The sequence below is a fragment of the Panulirus ornatus genome, chromosome 4, assembly GCF_036320965.1.
Source record: "Panulirus ornatus isolate Po-2019 chromosome 4, ASM3632096v1, whole genome shotgun sequence".
Taxonomy (NCBI): domain Eukaryota; kingdom Metazoa; phylum Arthropoda; class Malacostraca; order Decapoda; family Palinuridae; genus Panulirus; species Panulirus ornatus.
This window is the reverse complement of record NC_092227.1, coordinates 84,227,928-84,250,697: the sequence shown is the minus strand read 5'-3', so window position 1 is coordinate 84,250,697 and position 22,770 is coordinate 84,227,928. Positions and strand designations below refer to the sequence as shown.

The following is a 22,770-nucleotide window of genomic DNA, read 5'->3' as shown; positions in this document are numbered from 1 at the left end:
GTCTTATCTTTGCTGAACATAAAGTCATAACACTATGGGAGACCTTCTTAAGCATGAGGTAAATCCTCTGCAAGTCTTACTGTAGCTGTTGTGTGTTTTTTATAGTATTTTGTGAAGGATGGTCTTTATAGAATCTTCCTGCATCCGTGTACTTCAATTTCTACACACTTTTAGCCTCTGTTACCCCAATTCTGTTTCACAAAATTTTCCTGTTCTCCCTATAGTCTCTACCTTCATAAACACAAGTATGTCTCTGTCATTTAAATACTTTTTGTCAATGTGTAGGTTTTCCAAATATCTAACTTGTACATACTTCTGGTCCTCTCAGTTGTAGCCTCTCCCCGCACAGTCTTCTCTAATTTTTTAGGATTTTGTGTACCTTCTTTTCACACTGTCTTTAGTCCTCAAACCCCCAATATAAGTACCTCACTTTGCCCTACCTTCCTTCCTAAGGAATCCCTTCTATGAGGCTCCCACAGCACTCAGGAAGTCGGCCACATTCACTGGATTGGACCACAGACCATAAATTGTGATGGGATTGTTTGTCTTCCTTGCCCTTATACAGTGGCACTGTACATGCATTCCACTAGCCTTCAGGCACCTCATCATTATCCATACATACCTTGAAAATCCAAACTAAGCTCCTCTAATCAATAAACTTGTGGCTTACCTTGAAGACTTTGAATTCCTAAACTTTGATGTCATCTGGCTCTAGGTCTGTCTGCCAACTACCACAGTTTTCCTGTTTGGTTACAAGTCTCCTAATTCTACAAATTGATTAACTTTCTTTGACCATATAGACTTCTGCTGAGAGGCTGTGATTCCTCTCACCTGCAAGCCGAGAATCCTTTACGTTGGAGTTTTTAACGTTCACCATAGGGAATGGTTGAATTCCTCTCTTGGGGATGGTTAGGGGGTTGAAGCCCTCTTGTTCTCTATTTTTAATGATCAGTAGCAAATTACTACCCAACCCACCCATATTCCTGACTGCTGTAACAACTCTCCTAACACTCTAGAATTGCTTTTCACATCTATTCCTTTGCACTGTAGCTACACACACTTTCCTCAGTTAGTTCTTCTGACCACACTTTCATGAATGTATCTTTTTTAACAGCATCTCTATCTCCAGCAGCCTTTGTAAACATAAATGTTGGCACCTCAATAAAGCTGACTGGAATAACTTGCAAGAATTATGTTTTGACTTTCATTTAGTAGATTAATGTCTCTCATGTCTTCTTTCTCCAGTAGATTGTTAGTAGAGGTTATTGTTGTAGGAGTGGAAGCTTATATCCACTCTTCTTCAGGTTTCAACCATTCCCATTCTGAAACCATTCAGGCAAGGGATCTGGCATATTAGGCTTGGAAAAACTATTCCTCCACTGAGTCCTTGCAGCATTCATCAGTAGTCATAATGATTGCATCTACTTTGTTTTTTAGGCAAAGTGTTCTTTTATCTAAAGGAAGTGTTATTACCTTTTCTTTTTCACCCACTGGCATGTTTTCCTGGTCTTTAGCTGAAGGCATCTCTAACAACATATGTAGCTTTACTTTTCCCTCACTTTTCCATTCGTATATTACTAACCGTTTCTCCCATTAACAAAGCAACAGTGTTTAGTTCCTTTTTTTCACCTCAAACCCTTCCTTGGATAACTCTAACATTCTTTCATCCCCTGATGCTCCTCTTACAAATAGTATGCTCCTCCTTGTAATCTTTTTTTGTCATTTCCAAACAGCATTTCACTCGACACAAGGAAGACTTCTGTACCTGGTGGCATCCATCCCCAAGTGCTGAAAGGGTGTGCTTCCAAACATGTATCTGTGCTTGCTAGTGTGTTTCATATTTGTTTAAACCCAGAACTTTCCTTTCTTGGAATCACCCAAAGAAGGATGGTATTTCTATCACCTCTAAATATCATGTTGCCGTGACTTCTGTTATTTCCAGAGTCACTGGGTCCCACTCCACCTCCCATATCCTCAAACATCTTGAATCTCAGTTTTCTTTGTGATCAGCTGAATGGCTTCTGTTAGGCAAGATCTTGTGGCATTGGGGTCATATTGCCAAGCACCTCTCTTTTGGAAGGATGGAGTGAAAAAAATTTTGAGTGATCAGGGCCTGAACATGCTGGAGGGTGAGAGGCATACAAGGAATAGAGTGAAGTGGAACAATGTGGTATACCAGGTTCAACATGCTGTCAATGGACTGAACCAGGGCTTGTGAAACATCTGGAGTAAACCATGGAAAGGTCTGTGGGGTGTGGATGTAGATAGGGTGCTGTGGTTTTGGTGCATTACACATGACAGCTAGAGACTGATGTGAACGAATATGGCCCTTTTTTTGTCTGTTTTCCTGGCGCTACCTTGCTGATGCAGGGGGTGATGATGCTGTTTCCTGTAGGGCAGGGTGGTGCTGGGAATGGGTGAAGGCAAGCAAGTATGAATATGTCCATGTGTATATATGTATATGTTATGACCACAGATGAATTTATAGATCGCAAGGAAATATCAAAGCTGGAAAGTTTGCTTAAGTGCTTTCGTATATTTCAATACATCTTCAGAAGCAAATAGTAACAAATCACAGATGGAGGAAAATATACAGAGACACCAGTCAATCTTAACAGGATCACATCTTACATGGCACTGGAGTAGGCAGTGGGGGTGGTATGGGAATCCCCGTGGCGTCAGAGGACACTCAAGTAACAAACTTAACCGTACCACTCAGGTCACTATGGCTGTGTCAGGTCATCATCCCTCTTGCACAAGTCATTGCGAAATATATGTAAGATGACATTGTCTAAACTAAATAATCCTCTACTAACATTCATATTCTTTCCATCAGTCAGCTGTATAGTAGCAGATTGTAATAAATATCTGTTTATGAAACTTTTACACTTTATGATTGAAGAAGCTCTTGACCAATAGATAAGATGTAAGTTTTCATTCATGTGAGCGAAAAGAGCACTAGGTCATTGACCAGTGCATACAGAGTATTCATGTAAGTTGAACTACATGTTTCCAAGGAATTCAGTAAACTATATTGTTTTCATTACTTATTTTTATTATACTTGATTACTGTTTCCCATGTTAGCGAGGTAGCACCAGGAAACAGACGAAGAAAGACACATCCATTCACATACACATATTTATTATAAATTTTTATTTTTTTTTATCATACTTAATCGCCGTCTCCCGTGCCAGCGAGGTTGCTCAAGGAAACAGACGAGGAGTGGCCCAACCCACCCACACACACATGTACATACACCAACACCCACACACGCACACATACACATTTCAGTGCACACACACATATACATACACAGACATATGCATATGTACACACGCACACATCCACACCTGCTGTCCCCACCCATTCCTGTTGCCACCCTGCCATACCACATTTTTCTGATTCACTCCATTCCCCGCATGCCCCCCACCCTCCTGCATGTTCAGGCCCCATTTGCTCAAAACCCCCTTCACTCCATCCTTCCACCTTTAATGTGGTCTCCTGCCTCTCATCCCACCCCCCATCCCTGACACACACATCCTCCCTGTCAGTCCCTCCCCACTCACCTTCTCCATGCGTCCAAACCACCTCAGCACACACGTATATATACATATATGCACATACATGTACATACACCTATATATATTTATATATACATACGTGCTGGCAGTGGACTGAGTCGGCATGTGAAATGTCTGGGGTAAACTATGGAAAGGTCTGTGGGACCTGGATGTGGATAGGGAGCTGTGGTTTTGGTGCATTATACATGACAGCTATAGACTGAGTGTGAACAAACTTTTTGTCTCTTTTCTTGGTGCTACCTCGCTGAAGCAGGGGTTAGCGATGCTGTAACCTGTGGGGTGGGGTTGCACCAAGAATAGATGAAGGCAAGCAAATATGAAACATTGTACAATAAGTTCCCAAGTGCACTCGTGTAGTAATTACATCATCAGGGGAGATATTAGAAAGAAATATAAATCAGTTGATATACAATGAAGAGACAACTAGGACGCCACTTGGTAAACAAATGATTGTCCAAGATGGACAACGAGTGTATCATATGCTTATTATGTGGACAAGAAGGGAAATTGTTTACAAATTTTATCAACAATAAAGCTATCCAATTTGTATAAACCTTCACTAATATTAAGGTTATAATTCTTTGTGTATTTAATAATAGAAGATTCAATGATATTTCTTGTGGTACTGGAGTTAGACTTAATAACTGAGATGGCATTACTCCAGTTAATACATTGATCATAGTTTTTAATGTGATTAAACAAGGCATTTGATTCTTGTCCTGTTCTTATACTGTATTTAACAAAAAGATCCTTACCAGTCTGCCCAACATAAAACTTATCACAATTTCTAAGAATTATAACCTTGATATTATTGAAGGTCTATACAAATTGGATAGCTTTATTGTTGATAAAATTCTTAAACAATACCCCTTCTTGTCCACATGATAAGTTTATGATATGCTCGTTGTCTGTCATGGACAATCACTTGTTTACAAAATGGTGTCCTAGTTGCCTCTTTGTTGTATATCAACTGAATTATATTTCTTTCTTGTATCTCCCCTGATGATGTGATTATTACACGGAAGTGCACTCAGGATTTTATCGTGTTTCATTTTCCCCATGGACTCATAGGAATTTATATGTCTGTGTGTAAGCATGTATTATTATTATATTATTTATCATTTTGCTTTGTCGCTGTCTCCTGCGTTAGCGAGGTAGCGCAAGGAAACAGACGAAAGAATGGCCCAACCCACCCACATACACATGTATATACATACACGTCCACACACACGGCACATATACATACCTATACATCTCAATGTATACATATATATACACACACAGACATATACATATATACCCATGTACATAATTCATACTGTCTGCCTTTATTCATTCCCATCGCCACCCCGCCACACATGGAATAACAACACCCTCCCCTCTCGTGTGTGAGGTAGCGCTAGGAAAAGACAACAAAGGCCACATTCGTTCACACTCAGTCTCTAGCTGTCATGTAATAATGCACCGAAACCACAGCTCCCTTTCCACATCCAGGCCCCACAGAACTTTCCATGGTTTACCCCAGACGCTTCACATGCCTTGGCTCAATCCATTGACAGCACGTCGACCCCGGTATACCACATCATTCCAATTCACTCTATTCCTTGCACGCCTTTCACCTTCCTGCATGTTCAGGCCCCTATCACTCAAAATCTTTTTCACTCCATCTCTCCACCTCCAATTTGTCTCCCACTTCTCCTCATTCCCTCCACCTCTGACACATATATCCTCTTGGCCAATCTTTCCTCACTCATTCTCTCCATGTGACCAAACCATTTCAAAACACCCTCTTCTGCTCTCTCAGCCACACTCTTTTTATTACCACACATCTCTCTTACCCTATTATTACTTACTTGATCAAACCACCTCACACCACATATTGTCCTCAAACATCTCATTTCCAGCACATTCACCCTCCTGCACACAACTCTATCCATAGCCTATGCCTCGCAACCATACAACATTGTTGGAACCACTATTCCTTCAAACATACCCATTTTTGCTTTCCGAGATAATGTTCTCGACTTCCATACATTCTTCAAGGCTCCCAGAATTTTCGCCCCCTCCCTCACCTTATGATTCACTTCCACTTCCATGGTTCCATCTGCTGCCAAATCCACTCCCAGATATCTAAAACAAGAGCAAGGGAAGGAGTAGCACTACTCCTGAAACAGGAGTGGTGGGAGTATGTGATAAAGTGTAGGAAAGTAAACTCTAGATTGATATGGGTAAAACTGAAAGTTGATGGAGAGAGATGGGTGATTATTGGTGCATATGCACCTGGGCATGAGAAGAAAGATCATGTGAGGCAAGTGTTTTGAGAGTAGCTGAATGAGTGTGTTAGTGGTTTTGATGCACGAGACCAGGTTATAGTGATAGATGATTTGAATGCAAAGGTGAGTAATGTGGCAGTTGAGGGAATAATTGGTATACATTGGGTGTTCAGTGTTGTAAATGGAAATGGTGAAGAGCTTGTAGATTTATGTGCTGAAAAAGGACTGGTGATTAGGAATACCTGGTTTAAAAAGAGAGATATACATAAGTATACGTATGTAAGTAGGAGAAATGGCTAGAGAGCGTTATTGGATTACGTGTTAATTGATAGGCGCATGAAAGAGAGACTTTTGGATGCTAATGTGCTGAGAGGAGCAACTGGAGGGATGTCTGATCATTATCTTGTGGAGGCGAAGGTGAAGATTTGTAGAGGTTTTCAGAAAAGAATAGAGAATGTTGGGGTGAAGTGAGTGGTGAGAGTAAGTGAGCTTGGGAAGGAGACTTGTGTGAGGAAGTACCAGGAGAGACTGAATACAGAATGGAAAAAGGTGAGAACAAAGGAGGTAAGGGGAGTGGGGAAGGAATGGGATGTATTTAGGGAAGCAGAGATGGCTTGCGCAAAAGGTGCTTGTGGCATGAGAAGCATGGGAGGTGGGCAGATTAGAAAGGGTAGTGAGTGGTGGGATGAAGAAGTAAGATTATTAGTGAAAGAGAAGAGAGAGGCATTTGGACGATTTTTGCTATGAAATAATGCAAATGAGTGAGAGATGTATAAAAGAAGGAGACAGGAGGTCAAGAGAAAGGTGCAAGAGGTGAAAAAGAGGGCAAATGAGAGTTGGGGTGAGAGAGTATCATTAAATTTTAGGGAGAATAAAAAGATGTTTTGGAAGGAGGTAAATAGAGTGCGTAAGACAAGGGAACAAATGGGAGCTTCAGTGAAGGGGGTTAATGGGGAAGTGATAACAAGTAGTGGTGATGTGAGAAGGAGATGGAGTGAGTATTTTGAAGGTTTGTTGAATGTGTTTGATGATAGAGTGGCAGATATAGGGTGTTTTGGTCGAAGTGGTGTACAAAGTGAGAGGGTTAGGGAAAATGATATGGTAAACAGAGAAGAGGTAGTAAAAGCTTTGCGGAAGATGAAAGCCGGCAAGGGAGTGGGTTTGGATGGTATTGCAGTGGAATGTATTAAAAAAGGGGGTGACTGTATTGTTGACTGGTTGGTAAGGCTATTTAATGTATGTATGATTCATGGTGAGGTGCCTGAGGATTGGCGGAATGCTTGCATAGTGCCATTGTACAAAGGCAAAGGGGATAAGAGTGAGTGCTCAGATTACAGAGATATAAGTTTGTTAAGTATTCCTGGTAAATTATATGGGAGGGTATTGATTGAGAGGGTGAAGGCATGTACAGAGCATCAGATTGGGGAAGAGCAGTGTGGTTTCAGAAGTGGTAGAGGATGTGTGGATCAGGTGTTTGCTTTGAAGAATGTATGTGAGAAATACTTAGAAAAGCAAATGGATTTGTATGTAGCATTTATGGATCTGGAGAAGGCATATGATAGAGTTGATAGAGATGCTCTGTGGAAGGTATTAAGAATATATGGTGTGGGAGGAAAGTTGTTAGAAGCAGTGAAAAGTTTTTATTGAGGATGTAAGGCATGTGTACGTGTAGGAAGAGAGGAAAGTGATTGGTTCTCAGTGAATGTAGGTTTGTGGCAGGGGTGTGTGATGTCTCCATGGTTGTTTAATTTGTTTATGGATGGGGTTGTTAGGGAGGTAAATGCAAGAGTTTTGGAAAGAGGGGCAAGTATGAAGTCTGTTGGGGATGAGAGAGCTTGGGAAGTGAGTCAGTTGTTGTTCGCTGATGACACAGCGCTGGTGGCTGATTCATGTGAGAAACTGCAGAAGCTGGTGACTGAGTTTGGTAAAGTGTGTGGAAGAAGAAAGTTAAGAGTAAATGTGAATAAGAGCAAGGTTATTAGGTACAGTAGGGTTGAGGGTCAAGTCAATTGGGAGGTGAGTTTGAATGGAGAAAAACTGGAGGAAGTGAAGTGTTTTAGATATCTGGGAGTGGATCTGGCAGCGGATGGAACCATGGAAGCGGAAGTGGATCATAGGGTGGGGGAGGGGGCGAAAATTCTGGGGGCCTTGAAGAATGTGTGGAAGTCGAGAACATTATCTCGGAAAGCAAAAATGGGTATGTTTGAAGGAATAGTGGTTCCAACAATGTTGTATGGTTGCGAGGCGTGGGCTATGGATAGAGTTGTGCGCAGGAGGATGGATGTGCTGGAAATGAGATGTTTGAGGACAATGTGTGGTGTGAGGTGGTTTGATCGAGTGAGTAACGTAAGGGTAAGAGAGATGTGTGGAAATAAAAAGAGCATGGTTGAGAGAGCAGAAGAGGGTGTTTTGAAGTGGTTTGGGCACATGGAGAGGATGAGTGAGGAAAGATTGACCAAGAGGATATATGTGACGGAGGTGCAGGGAACAAGGAGAAGAGGGAGACCAAATTGGAGGTGGAAAGATGGAGTGAAAAAGATTTTGTGTGATCGGGGCCTGAACATGCAGGAGGGTGAAAGGAGGGCAAGGAATAGAGTGAATTGGAGCGATGTGGTATACCGGGGCTGACGTGCTGTCAGTGGATTGAATCAAGGCATGTGAAGCGTCTGGGGTAAACCATGGAAAGCTGTGTAGGTATGTATATTTGCGTGTGTGGACGTATGTATATACATGTGTATGGGGGGGGGTTGGGCCATTTCTTTCGTCTGTTTCCTTGCGCTACCTCGCAAACGTGGGAGACAGCGACAAAGTATAAAAAAAAAAAAAAAAAAAAAAGTTAGTTGAGTATTCCTGGTAAATTATATGGGAGGGTATTGATTGAGAGGGTGAAGGCATGTACAGAGCATCAGATTGGGGAAGAGCAGTGTGGTTTCAGAAGTGGTAGAGGATGTGTGGATCAGGTGTTTGCTTTGAAGAATTTTTTTTTTATTTTTTTTTTATTTTTATTATTTTGCTTTGTCGCTGTCTCCTGCGTTTGCGAGGTAGCGCAAGGAAACAGACGAAAGAAATGGCCAAACCCACCCCCATACACATGTATATACACACACGTCCACACACGCAAATATACATTCCTATACATCTCAATGTACACATATATATACACACACAGACACATACATATATACCCATGCACACAATTTACACTGTCTTCCTTTATTCATTCCCATCGCCACCTCGCCACACATGGAATACCATCCCCCTCGCCCCTCATGAGTGCGGGGTAGCGCTAGGAAAAGACAACAAAGGCCTCATTCGTTCACACTCAGACTCTAGCTGTCATGCAATAATGCCCGAAACCACATCTCCCTTTCCACATCCAGGTCCCACACAGCTTTCCATGGTTTACCCCAGACGCTTCACATGCCCTAATTCAATCCACTGACAGCATGTCAACCCCGGTATACCACATCGATCCAATTCACTCTATTCCTTGCCCGCTTTTCACCCTCCTGCATGTTCAGGCCCCAGTCACTCAAAATCTTTTTCACTCCATCTTTCCACCTCCAATTTGGTCTCCCACTTCTCCTCGTTCCCTCCACCTCTGACACATATATCCTTTTGGTCAATCTTTCCTCACTCATTCTCTCCATGTGCCCAAACCATTTCAAAACACCCTCTTCTGCTCTCTCAACCACGCTCTTTTTATTTCCACACATCTCTCTTACCCTTACATTACTTACTTGATCAAACCACCTCACACCACACATTGTCCTCAAACATCTCATTTCCAGCACATCCACCCTCCTGCGCACAACTCTATCCATAGCCCACGCCTCGCAACCATACAACATTGTTGGAACCACTATTCCTTCAAACATACCCATTTTTGCTTTCCGAGATAATGTTCTCGACTTCCACACATTCTTCAAGGCTCCCAGGATTTTCGCCCCCTCCCCCACCCTATGATTCACTTCCGCTTCCATGGTTCCATCCGCTGCCAGATCCACTCCCAGATATCTAAAACACTTTACTTCCTCCAGTTTTTCTCCATTCAAACTTACCTCCCAATTGACTTAACCCTCAACCCTACTGTACCTAATAACCTTGCTCTTATTCACATTTACTCTTAACTTTCTTCTTTCACACTTTTTACCAAACTCAGTCACCAGCTTCTGCAGTTTCTCACATGAATCAGCCACCAGCGCTGTATCATCAGCGAACAACAACTGACTCACTTCCCAAGCTCTCTCATCCACAACAGACTTCATTCTTGCCCCTCTTTCCAAAACTCTTGCAAATGGATTTGTATGTAGCATTTATGGATCTGAAGAAGGCATATGATAGAGTTGATAGAGATGCTCTGTGGAAGGTATTAAGAATATATGGTGTGGGAGGCAAGTTGTTAGAAGCAGTGAAAAGTCTTTATCAAGGATGTAAGGCATGTGTACGTGTAGGAAGACAGGAAAGTGATTGGTTCTCAATGAATGTAGGTTTGCGGCAGGGGTGTGTGATGTCTCCATGGTTGTTTAATTTGTTTATGGATGGGGTTGTTAGGGAGGTGAATGCAAGAGTTTTCGAAAGAGGGGCAAGTATGCAATCTGTTGTGGATGAGAGAGCTTGGGAAGTAAGTCAGTTGTTGTTCACTGATGATACAGCGCTGGTGGCTGATTCATGTGAGAAACTGCAGAAGCTGGTGACTGAGATTGGTAAAGTGTGTGAAAGAAGAAAGTTAAGAGTAAATGTGAATAAGAGCAAGGTTATTAGGTACAGTAGGGTTGAGGGTCAAGTCATTTGGGAGGTAAGTTTGAATGGAGAAAAACTGGAGGAAGTGAAGTGTTTTAGATAAGCATGTATAAGTATGCATATATGTATATGGGCATTTATGTTTATATACGTGAGTGGATGGGTCATTCTTCATCTGTTTCCTGGCGCTACCTCGCTTACGCAGGAAACAGTGATTAAGTGTAATAAAAAAGATAAATAGTAATATAATACGCATACATACATCACTACCTCGCTGGCATGGGAAATGACGATCAGGTATGAAAAATAAAATGAACATGGTGCACCGCTATGACCTCTAGCAACCATACATATACTAAAGTATGCCATTTTACCAACCTCTGCATCATGTTTTGAGTATCCTTAGTTTTCCTTGGTGCCATCAAAATTTTTCCATGTTTTGGGCAAGTGTGAGGTAGTTTTGGGTTGCTTGTAGCCCAACCTAGATAGGCAGGAGTGTCATATCCAGGCTGTGTTGCTAGGGCAGGCGTTGAGACAGCCTTTTGTGTGGCATGGCTGGATGGATGCTTCGTTGAAATATGGAGATGTAGCATCATTGGTGGCATACAGCCATTGCGTTGTTACCTGACAGTTTTGTCCATCATTTCTTTGTTCTTTTGCAGTATAAGCATGTTGTTTTTGAAGTATGTGTTGCCTATTTTTAACCTTAAAGTGTTCATTGTAGGCTTATAGTTGTAACTCAAGGGTCCTTGCCACTCACCCCCAGTTTCCTAAAGTTCTCCACTTTTCCATCTGTTCACCATCAGCATACTTGGCTGTTTAAAGCTTCTGGCGTAGAGAGAGGTTTCCTCGTTCTTCTTTGTCATGAAATAAGATCACAAACATTTTGGATATTGTTCATTTATTTTTTATTTGATTGTCATTTTCTGCATTAGAGGTAGGGCCAGGGACAGACAGAGCAAGGCAGCTTCCACTCAAATCCATTCTCTAGCTGTCATATGTAATGTATCAAAACCATATCTATCTCCTTATCCACAACCAAGTCCCACAAACCTTTCCATGGCTTACCTCTGTTGCTTGTTGTTCCCCTGTATACTGCTTCATTCTGTTTCACTCTTTCCCATGCATGCCTTCTCAGCCCTTCTTCATGTTCAGGCCCCAGTCACTCAAACTGTTGGATATTGGATGCTGTTTTACACTCAAATAATGCTTTTCTTTTGCCTTAGGCACATCATGCCAGTTGTGTGATTTGACATATTTTATGGCAACAGGGATACAATGAGTCTGTATGGTTCTTTGGAACTTGATGAATTGTGGTTATGATTTCCAAGAGTTTCAATGCGTGAGATGGCATGTGTAATGATTTTTAGAAGAGTATGTAGTTTGTATTTATTTGGGGAAGGAAATCATTTTGTGATATATTCTGTAATATCCTAAGAAATGGAAACAGCTCCTTATTTTTGTTTAATAGGCAAGAGTAAGGTTGTCTTGCTGCTCCTACAGTATAACATTATGCATTGCTCTCTTTTTTCTCCAACTACCTTTTTGAACAGCTACAAGAATATTTTGAAATTTCCCCATTTGATTTTAATATATTGCTTAAATATTGCATTGACTGATGTAGATTTTTGTGTATTTCTTCAGATCATTTTTTTTTCTGCCAAATGGGAGTACTCCACCATCTAGTAAACCAGCTAGTCGGACGAACAGTATTTATTTGGGGAAGGAAATCATTTTGTGATATATTCTGTAATATCCTAAGAAATGGAAACAGCTCCTTATTTTTGTTTAATAGGCAAGAGTAAGGTTGTCTTGCTGCTCCTACAATATAACATTATGCATTGCTTTCTTTTTTTTCTCCTACTACCTTTTTGAACAGCTACAAGAATATTTTGAAATTTCCCCATTTGATTTTAATATATTGCTTAAATATTGCATTGACTGATGTAGATTTTTGTGTATTTCTTCAGATCATTTTTTTTTTTCAGCCAAATGGGAGTACTCCACCATCTAGTAAACCAGCTAGTCGGACGAACAGTATGTCAGAGTATCGGAATCCAAGTGAATCAGAATTTCACAACCAAAATCATAGTTACTCAGGGGAGGACACGCTTTTGCCCTCTCGCACTCTCCCAGCTTCTTACCAGCACAGAAATGCTCCAAATGTACCGAGTTCAAGCCATGGCTTTACCCGCCCAAACACTGTAGGGCATCATATGGGGACTAACATAGCCAGGTCTTTAACGCGCCCTCCTTCTGAACGACCACCCCCTCCGCCCTATCGACCAATTGTTCCTCCACCAAGTCAACCTCCCCCACCTCCTCCATTAAACCGACCAGTGCCAGTGCCTTCACAGTCTTCAAAGCCTGAGGTAGAGTTGTCAGAATTCAATGCTGTTTTAGATTTTGAAACAAAATTCTCAACTAACATTAGTTTTTTCTTTAATTCTCTCAATACTCTCAACCCATTTCCATGGAATGTATCAGGTATATACATGCTTTGTAATCACTCCTACACATTTGTGAATGTATTTTGCTGTCACTTTACACAAAGTTGATTTGTCATCTACACAGTTAATTTCAGCTGAGGGCAGCATCTTCATTTACACCACCTTTATATATATAATGCTTCCTTTGCATATGGTCCCATTCAGTTTGGCTTTTTCATTTGAAATATCACTATCTTTAATCATTTCCTGCATCTCCATCTCTTTCTTTCACAGTTTACCTCTCCTCCTTGCACCATCAGTCCTCTAGCTATATCTTTTCTAGACCAGTGTATGATATGCCAAACATATTAAGGGATGCTGGGGAAGGAAGGTTTAGGTAAATGTATGCCATACATCCTTCATGACCATACTATCCTTTGATACTTTTATCCAAATGCCTTTTTTTTCCCCCCCACGTCATATCTTTCATACATCTTTATTCCCTACTGCAGTTTACCTCTCTTTAATTTGGCATCCTGACCCATATAAACTTGGTCTCACAAACATACATCCACAAAAGTACTCCTTCCTGAAAGCTTCTTGTAAGGTATATGCTTAAATTTGTTCCTTTCTACCAAAGCTTTCAAGTACTCCTCCAATTTTCTCCATGACTCTCTTTTCAACTTTTCCTCTGCCATCCTTACTGAACTTGACTCCCATACATCTCATCCCACGTATTCCCTGCATGTCGTAGAAGGCGACTAAAAGGGGAGGGAGCGGGGGGCTGGAAATCCTCCCCTCTCGTTTTTTTTAATTTTCCAAAAGAAGGAACAGAGTGGGGCCAGGTGAGGATATTCCAAAAAAGGCCCAGTCCTCTGTTCTTAACGCTACCTCGCTAATGCGGGAAATGGCGAATAGTTTGAAAGGAAGATTAGTAAACAGAGTAATTTGTTCACTCTTGCTTTCGGCATCCTTCCCAAACGTACATCATCACAGTGGCTAACCTGTCTGTACACCTTTACCTCTGATGTAAATAAGAACAAAGCATCATCTGCATACAGTAATTTTGGCAACATTTAGTCTTCCTCTTTGATTAAGTTTTCAATTTCTCATTTTATACCCCATACATTAAAGTGCTAAATGAACAGTTTGACATCACAACCTTCACACGCACGCTTTTATTATAGACCGGTCACTCACATCAACACTCACTCTCAAGCATACTACTTCCATCATAAATGCTCTTAACATTCAGGAGTCTTCCGTGCTCACCATATAAGAGTTGAGACTTCCCTGACAGCTTTCTAATTCACTTTCTCATTTGCCTTTTTGAAGTTAATAAATTCACATTCATTTTTCCCCCTCTCACTTTCTCCTTTACTTTAACTTCAGAACCTTGGGTTTTATGTTGTTTTATATACTTAGCCTACCTAGCTCGTTACTAATGAGAGGTTCATTAACCCTTTTGACATTTTTTTGATACTTGTTTTCTGTTTCCCATAACTTATAATGAGGTAGTACCAGGAACAGAGAAAAATAACCTTATGATTTAGCAACTCCTATTCCTTACTTCTTCCATTTACATTTCTACTCTTAAAGCCACTTTTTTTCTTTTTCACCTTTTAGTACAGTTTTTGATTTTCTGTAAACTTTTTACTCAACTTTATTCCAAAAATCTTCATATTCTCTTTCTTTGCTTTCCTCAGGCAGCCTCTTAACATTCTGCGTACACATTATATAGTCTTCCCTCCTCCTCTGCTTAACTTCTACAGGACATTCCTTTTGATAAGTCAACCATATGCCTTTTTCTTTTCTTTCACAGCATTTATAATCTCATTCATCCTCCATGCATATCCACTTTTATTCTTTTATCTCATAACCTTGTATCCAACTACTAATTCTACAACCTTTAGCAGTCTTTCTCTAAACATATTAAACACTTCATGCACACATGATTGCATCCCAGCATTTACTGCACTTTCATCTAAACTTACTTTCTTTCTTCTTTCATACTTGTCAGTACATTCTTTCTAATTTGTCATCTCCCTTACTAACACTTTTACCTCTCCAGTCTTCCTTATGCTATACCTCCACTTCTCCCTCTTCATCACCTCCATAACAACTGCAAAATGGTCAGAATTTCCGAAGAATCTTCTCTCAACTCCAGCATCCAGTACTACCTTTTGCTGCTTTTCATCAACTTCCACATACCCAGTCAAATCTTTTTGTCTTCTCTTTCATCATTTCTCATCTAGAGAGTATTATTGGATTATGTGTTGATTGATGGGCACACAAAAGAGAGGCTATTGGAGTTAATGTGCTGAGAGGGGCAACTGGAGGGATGTCTTATTATTATCTTGTGGAGGCGAAGGTGAAGATTTGTAGAGGTTTTCAGGAAAGAAGAGAAAATGTTGGGGTGAAGAGAGTGGTGAGAGTAAGTGAGCTTGGAAAGGAGACTTGTGTGAAGAATTACCAGGAGAGATTGAGTGTAGAATGGAAAAAGGTGAGAGCAAATGACGTAAGGGAGAATGTTGGGGTGAAGAGAGTGGTGAGAGTAAGTGAGCTTGGGAAGGAGACTTGTGTGAGGAAGTACCAGGAGAGACTGAGTACAGAATGGAAAAAGGTGAGAACAAAGGAGGTAAGGGGAGTGGGGGAGGAATGGGATGTATTTAGGGAAGCAGTGATGGCTTGCGCAAAAGATGCTTGTGGCATGAGAAGGGTGGGAGGTGGGCAGATTAGAAAGGGTAGTGAGTGGTGGGATGAAGAAGTAAGATTATTAGTGAAAGAGAAGAGAGAGGCATTTGGACGATTTTTACAGGGAAATAATGCAAATGAGTGGGAGATGTATAAGAGAAAGAGGCAGGAGGTCAAGAGAAAGGTGCTAGAGGTGAAAAAGAGGGCAAATGAGAGCTGGGGTGAGAGAGTATCACTAAATTTTAGGGAGAATAAAAAGATGTTTTGGAAGGAGGTAAATAAAGTGCGTAAGACAAGGGAACAAATGGGAACTTCAGTGAAGGGGGCTAATGGGGAGGTGATAACAAGTAGTGGTGATATGAGAAGGAGATGGAGTGAGTATTTTGAAGGTTTGTTGAATGTGTTTGATGGTAGAGTGGCAGATATAGGGTGTTAAAAAAATATATTATATTTATTTATATATATTTTGCTTTGTCGCTGTCTCCCGTGTTAGCGAGGTAGCGCAAGGAAACAGACGAAAGAATGGCCCAACCCACCTACATACACATGTATATACATACACGTCCACACACGCAAATATACATATCTATACATCTCCATGTATACATATATATACACACAGACATATACATATATACACAAGTACATAATTCATGCTGTCTGCCTTTATTCATTCCCATCGCCACCCCGCCACACATGAAATAACAACCCCCTCCCCCCTTGTGCGCGAGGTAGTGCTAGAAAAAGACAACCAAGGCCACATTTGTTCACACTCAGTCTCTAGCTGTCATGTAGTAAAGCACCGAAACCACAGCTCCCTTTCCACATCCAGGCCCCACAGAACTTTCCATGGTTTACCCCAGACGCTTCACATGCCCTGGTTCAATCCATTGACAGTATATCGACCCCGGTATACCACATCGTTTCAGTTCACTCTATTCCTTGCACGCCTTTCACCCTCCTGCATGTTCAGGCCCCGATCACTCAAAATCTTTCTCACTCCATCTTTCCACCTCCAATTTGGTCTCCCACTTCTCCTCGTTCCCTCCACCTCTGACACATATATCCTCTTGGTCAATCTTTCCTCGCTCATTCTCTCCATGTGACCAAACCATTTCAAAACACCCTCTTCTGCTCTCTCAACCACACTCTTTTTATTACCACACATCTCTCTTACCCTATTATTGCTTACTCGATCAAACCACCTCACACCACATATTGTCCTCAAACATCTCTTTTCCAGCACATCCACCCTCCTCTGCACAACTCTATCTATAGCCCACGCCTCGCAACCATATAATATTGTTGGAACCCCTATTCCTTCAAACATACCCATTTTTGCTTTCCGAGATAATGTTCTCGACTTTCACACATTTTTCAACGCTCCTAGAACTTTCGCCCCCTCCCCCACCCTATGATTCACTTCCGCTTCTATGGTTCCATCCACTGCCAATTCAACTCCCAGATATCTAAAACACTTCACTTCCTCCAGTTTTTCTCCATTCAAACTTCCCTCCCAATTAACTTGTCCCTGAACCCTACTGTACCTAATAACCTTGCTCTTAGTCACATTTACTCTCAGTAGGGTTGAGGGACAAGTGTATTGGGAGTTAAGTTTGAATGGAGAAAAACTGGAGGAAGTGATGTGTTTTAGACATCTGGGAGTGGATTTAGCAGCGGATGGAACCATGGAAGTGGAAGTGAGACACAGGGTAGGGGAGGGAGCAAAAGTTTTGGGAGCATTGAAGAATGTGTGGAAGGCGAGAACGTTATCTCGGACAGCAAAAAATGGGTATGTTTAAAGGAATAGTGGTTTCAACAATGTTATATGGTTGCGAGGCATTGGCCATAGACAGGGTTGTTTGGAGGAGGGTGGATGTATTGGAAATGAGATGTGTGAGGACAATATGTGGTGTGAGGTGGTTTGATCGGGTAAGTAATGAGAGGGTAAAAGAGATGTGTGGTATTAAAAAGAGTGTGGTTGAGAGAGCAGAAGAGGGTGAATTGAAATGATTTGGTCACATGGAGAGAATGAGTGAGGAAAGATTGACAGAGGATATATGTGTCAGAGGTGGAGGGAACGAGGAGAAGTGGGAGACCAAATTGGAAGTGGAAGGATTGAGTGAAAAAGATTTTAAGGGATAGGGGCCTGAACATGCAGGAGGGTGAAAGGCGTCCAAGGAATAGAGTGAATTGAAATGATGTGGTATACCGGGGTCGACGTGAATTGGAATGATGTGGTATACCAGGGTTTACGTGCTGTCAATGGACTGAACCAGTTCATATGAATTGTCTGGGGTAAACCATGAAAAGGTCTGTGGGGCATGGATGTGGATAGGGAGCTGTGATTCCAGTGCATTACACATGACAGTTAGAGACTGAGTGTGAACAAATGTGGCCTTTTTATGTCTTTTCCAATAACTCTGAACTGGTACATTTTATAAGTTTTTTTTTTCCTTCATAATTTGTACATTTTTCCCTTGTCTCCTTTTTTTTTTCTTTCATAATCCTCTCTATATTTTGATTAAGGACCGGCCTTGATATGGACTTTTATCAAAGACTGGAACTTTGAGAAAAGAAAAATAGGTAACTCAGTACCATTGTGTTATGTAAACACCAGCTAGAGCAATGGGGAAAATAACAACTGCAATATATATTTGTGTAAATATTGATATGTGAAACAGTACTGATTGAAAATGACATTAGAGACCTTATGATTTGAATGAAAAAGACTTAAGGCTTAAATGATCATAGAATATGATTGTAAGTAATATATAAACAAAGTGTGTTACATAATTTCTTTTGATTGATTTACAGCCACCTGGCACTGCACCACCACTACCCAACAGAGTATCATCATGCCAGTCAGGTAAGCACATTGCCACTCGCTATGGTACCCTACCTTCTAGACTTTCATATAGCTCATTGGATATTTATACTTCAGAGGACTCAAGTAATCGCACTTCATTCTTGACACAGTCAGTAGATGAACTTGACTACAAGTATCAGCTTGAAGATTCCGTTACTTACTCTCGAAGCCAGTCATTAGATTGTGAAGCATGTGTTCTAGAAGCACAAGGGGAGCAGCGACTACAATGTACACTGTGTGACCAGGATGTATATCAAGAAAGGGAATGCCCTGAGTGTAGTAATTACATCCTCACTCGAGGAGCTGCAGCACAGTATGGTAGCATGGAGGAGAAGAATGTGTCATGCTTTACAGCTTGCAAGCCAAGATCTAAGAAACCTACCCAGGGAGCAAACAGTTTGAAATAGAGTCAGAGAAATGAGAAGAATTGAAGAAACCACATGAATCTACTGATGCAGAGGAAATGTGAAAACTGATACATTCAGTTAGCATTATCTTCATTCAGAAAGTGCTGAAGCTGTCAGTAGACAGTAGCATTGGCTTTTCAGGTTCACAGAAGTAAACCTTATTTACAGTGGCATATGTCTTAAAGAGTACAGGGTTGTGTTTTAACATATGAATGCCTCAGTGGTTTTGTGTTTTCTTAAGAAAACAAATTATTGTATATTTTGTTCATTGCATTAACAAATATGAACTGCTTACCATGATGGATTTCAGAATTTTGATACTGCAACACTTTCACTAGATTTAGTGTGCTATTTAGAAAAATTTTTGAGCCTTGTTTTTCTCTAATTAATTTCTACTATTCAAATCTTGTTTACTCTTATGCATTCTCCACCATCTATGGGCCCAGCTTATGAGGCTTACATGATATATTGTCACCTTTATCGGGCATATCGCAATCTCATTTATTGTAAGTCATATTAACTTTCTTGTGTAGGTGTAGTTGTGTAGATTAGAGTAGTGCGGTATCAGAGATTAAGCAGTGCAGTTTTCTTCAAGTAACATAATTTTATGTTTTGGTATCTGCCCTACGTAATGTGAAACTGCAATATGTTATTGTGATATTTTTCTTTTTTGATGTTAGGTGGACACTACCAAAATCTTGAGTTGGCATCTTTTCAAGTCCAACATGAGCTTCATGATTTTACCTAATTACTGTAGCCTTAATAGATATTATGATTCATGGGAAGACCTGAAGAAAAGGAAAAAGGAACATCATGCCCGACTAGTTCCTTTTTTATATGAAGGTTTTAACATTCAAACAGAATGCATGATATAACAGTTTGAATTGATTTTTGTGAAGTGGTTTTGAAAGTATGTAAGTCTGATTTTAGGATTACTGTAACATGCATATTAAAGAAAAGAGAAAGGAAAATTCAGCTGTACACTAAAGACTCCCGTTGACAAATAGAAGTCCATCGAGGGTTGCCTTGAATGGAAAATAGAATGGTCAGAAGAATGTGAAATAAAGGAAAATGATAATCTAATAGATCTGACTCTAATCTACATAGATCCTGTGGATGAAAAGTTTGCCTTTCAGAAAGATGCAGCTCATAGTTCTTAAGAAAGATCTAAGGTAAAAGTGTTCCAAAGCTCGCCATTGTAGGAAAAGAAACAGAGATCCCATTGGTTCATCCTTGAGTTACCAGTGGCCACACAGTAATTCTTTCATGTGTTGGCTTGCTTATCATTTTATGCTGAAGCCAATGGCATTGGCATGAAAGCATCTATCTCTCAGGGGCAAAAACTGAAGTACTTTAGAATGTATGGAGGATAGGTAGAGAACTAACAGGGTGTTATGATGAAAGATAGTCAAATTTTGAGGTCATATTTGTAGTTTGAATGGAGAAAAAGTGGAGGAAGTGAAGTGTTTTAGATATCTGGGAGTGGATCTGGCAGCGGATGGAACCATGGAAGTGGAAGTGGATTATAGGGTGGGGGAGGGGGCGAAAATTCTGGGGGCCTTGAAGAATGTGTGGAAGTCGAGAACATTATCTCGGAAAGCAAAAATGGGTATGTTTGAAGGAATAGTGGTTCCAACAATGTTGTATGGTTGCGAGGCGTGGGCTATGGATAGAGTTGTGCGCAGGAGGATGGATGTGCTGGAAATGAGATGTTTGAGGACAATGTGTGGTGTGAGGTGGTTTGATCGAGTGAGTAACGTAAGGGTAAGAGAGATGTGTGGAAATAAAAAGAGCGTGGTTGAGAGAGCAGAAGAGGGTGTTTTGAAGTGGTTTGGACACATGGAGAGAATGAGTGAGGAAAGATTGACCAAGAGGATATATGTGTCGGAGGTGGAGGGAACGAGGAGAAGAGGGAGACCAAATTGGAGGTGGAAAGATGGAGTGAAAAAGACTTTGTGTGATCGGGGCCTGAACATGCAGGAGGGTGAAAGGAGGGCAAGGAATAGAGTGAATTGGAGCGATGTGGTATACCGGGGTTGACGTGCTGTCAGTGGATGGAATCAAGGCATGTGAAGCGTCTGGGGTAAACCATGGAAAGCTGTGTAGGTATGTATATTTGCGTGTGTGGACGTATGTATATACATGTGTATGGGGGGGGTTGGGCCATTTCTTTCGTCTGTTTCCTTGCGCTACCTCGCAAACGCGGGAGACAGCGACAAAGTATAATAAAAAATAAATAATATATTTGTAGAATTCATAATTTGCAAGAAGAATTGGAAAGTTTTGGAAGGATTTACCATAGATGATGGAGGAAATATGGTTGGTGGAAAGGAAAATGTATGGAAGGAATATTGTTATTAGAAAAGAAAATGTTGGATATTTCCTGAAGTAAGTCAAGGACCTCTTGTGGGACATGAATAGAATGAGTTTAGGACTGTGCTCATGGTTTGAGCTCAGGGAAGGATATTTAGCACATGATTGGTCAGAAGTAGATGGATGGTGGATGAGGCCAATATTAAACCAGAAACATATCCAAGGATATCATAATCACTTCAGTAACACCTGATGTTTAAGGATTTGTATATATTGTCTGTGTTATAAATAATAGATAATGTATAATGTCTGTGTAGTAGATATAGGGGAAGAAAGACTGGAAGAGGTGACAGAATTTAAGCATTAGGAAGCCATGTTGGGTAAGTTCGGTGAAGTGGAAGGAGGGATAAGTGAGAGAGCAGTACAGGGTGGAAGTGTCATTAGATATCTTAATAGAATAATGAAAGGTTGAGGTATAAGTATGGAAGTGAGAAAGATTAAGGGACAGCATAGTCCTCTCAGCTCTGACCTATGCAGCTGAAACATGGAAATAGAATGAGTCATAGAGGTCAAGAATTCAGTTGTAGAAATGAGCTATTTGAAATGAGGGGGTGTATGAGAGATTTGGTATGGCAGAGAATGCCAAGGCAATGAATTGTGGAGTAGAGTGGGTGAAATGTAATACTTTGAGATGGTTTTGGCATGTGGAAAGAATGCAACATGGGTAGTTTTCAAGGATAGTATTTGTTAATATGATTAAAGGGGTTGAAGTGAGAGGAAGACTACCTGTGACAGGGGGAGATAGAATGGAAGAGTGCTGGAGGGAGGGAAGTGGTGAAGAATGTGTGGAATGGTGTATATGAGGGAATGATGTGAGGACATGGACAAGTGGAGGCTCTTGCTTCAGCCACCTCCTTGATGGGAGTCTCCAAAGAGAACAGGGATCAGGGGTAAAGATCCATACAACATTGTTAGGACTGCTTACCTCCAGGCATACCCATCTTTTGCGTCTCCTTCCACACACTCAATGATGATAAGAGTAATTATAGTAATACTTGTTCACTGTTTCATTCATGCTTGAGGTAGTACCAGGAACAGATGAAGGATGGCCTCATTTGCTTACATCCACATTCCAGCTTTCATGTTAAATGCATCAAAATCAAAGCCCCCATCCACAACCAGACCCCAGTGACCTTTTACTTGTTTCCCTTGGCTGCTTCAGTCCATGGACAGCAAGTCACCCCCTGTGTACCACATTGCTCCAGTTGACCTATTCTCTGCATGCCTCACACTTTCCTGCATATTCAGTCCCTCAAGCATGCAAAACCTTTTTCTATCCATCCATAAACAAATTTAACAACCATGGGGACATCACGCACCCCAGCTGCAGACAGACCTTCACTGGGAATCAGTCACTCTCCTCTCTTCGTACACTTACACGTGCCTCACATTAAGAATAT

The 22,770-nt window shown here is 41.0% G+C and overlaps 1 protein-coding gene across 8 annotated transcripts in view; it reads left to right on the top strand.

The window, feature by feature from the left end:
• Nucleotides 1-22,770, top strand: part of LOC139746029 (uncharacterized) — a 271,715-nt gene that overhangs the window by 207,312 nt on the left and 41,633 nt on the right. For 7 of the 8 annotated variants that reach the window (XM_071656902.1, XM_071656868.1, XM_071656860.1 and 4 more), the window contains 2 exons: nucleotides 12,587-12,970; nucleotides 18,539-18,590. In XM_071656902.1, coding sequence (XP_071513003.1) covers nucleotides 12,587-12,970; nucleotides 18,539-18,590 — 436 coding nt within the window. Of the gene's footprint in view, nucleotides 1-12,586; nucleotides 12,971-18,538; nucleotides 18,591-19,443; nucleotides 20,459-22,770 lie in introns of those variants that run through there. The other variant, XM_071656893.1, reaches the window with a different exon arrangement.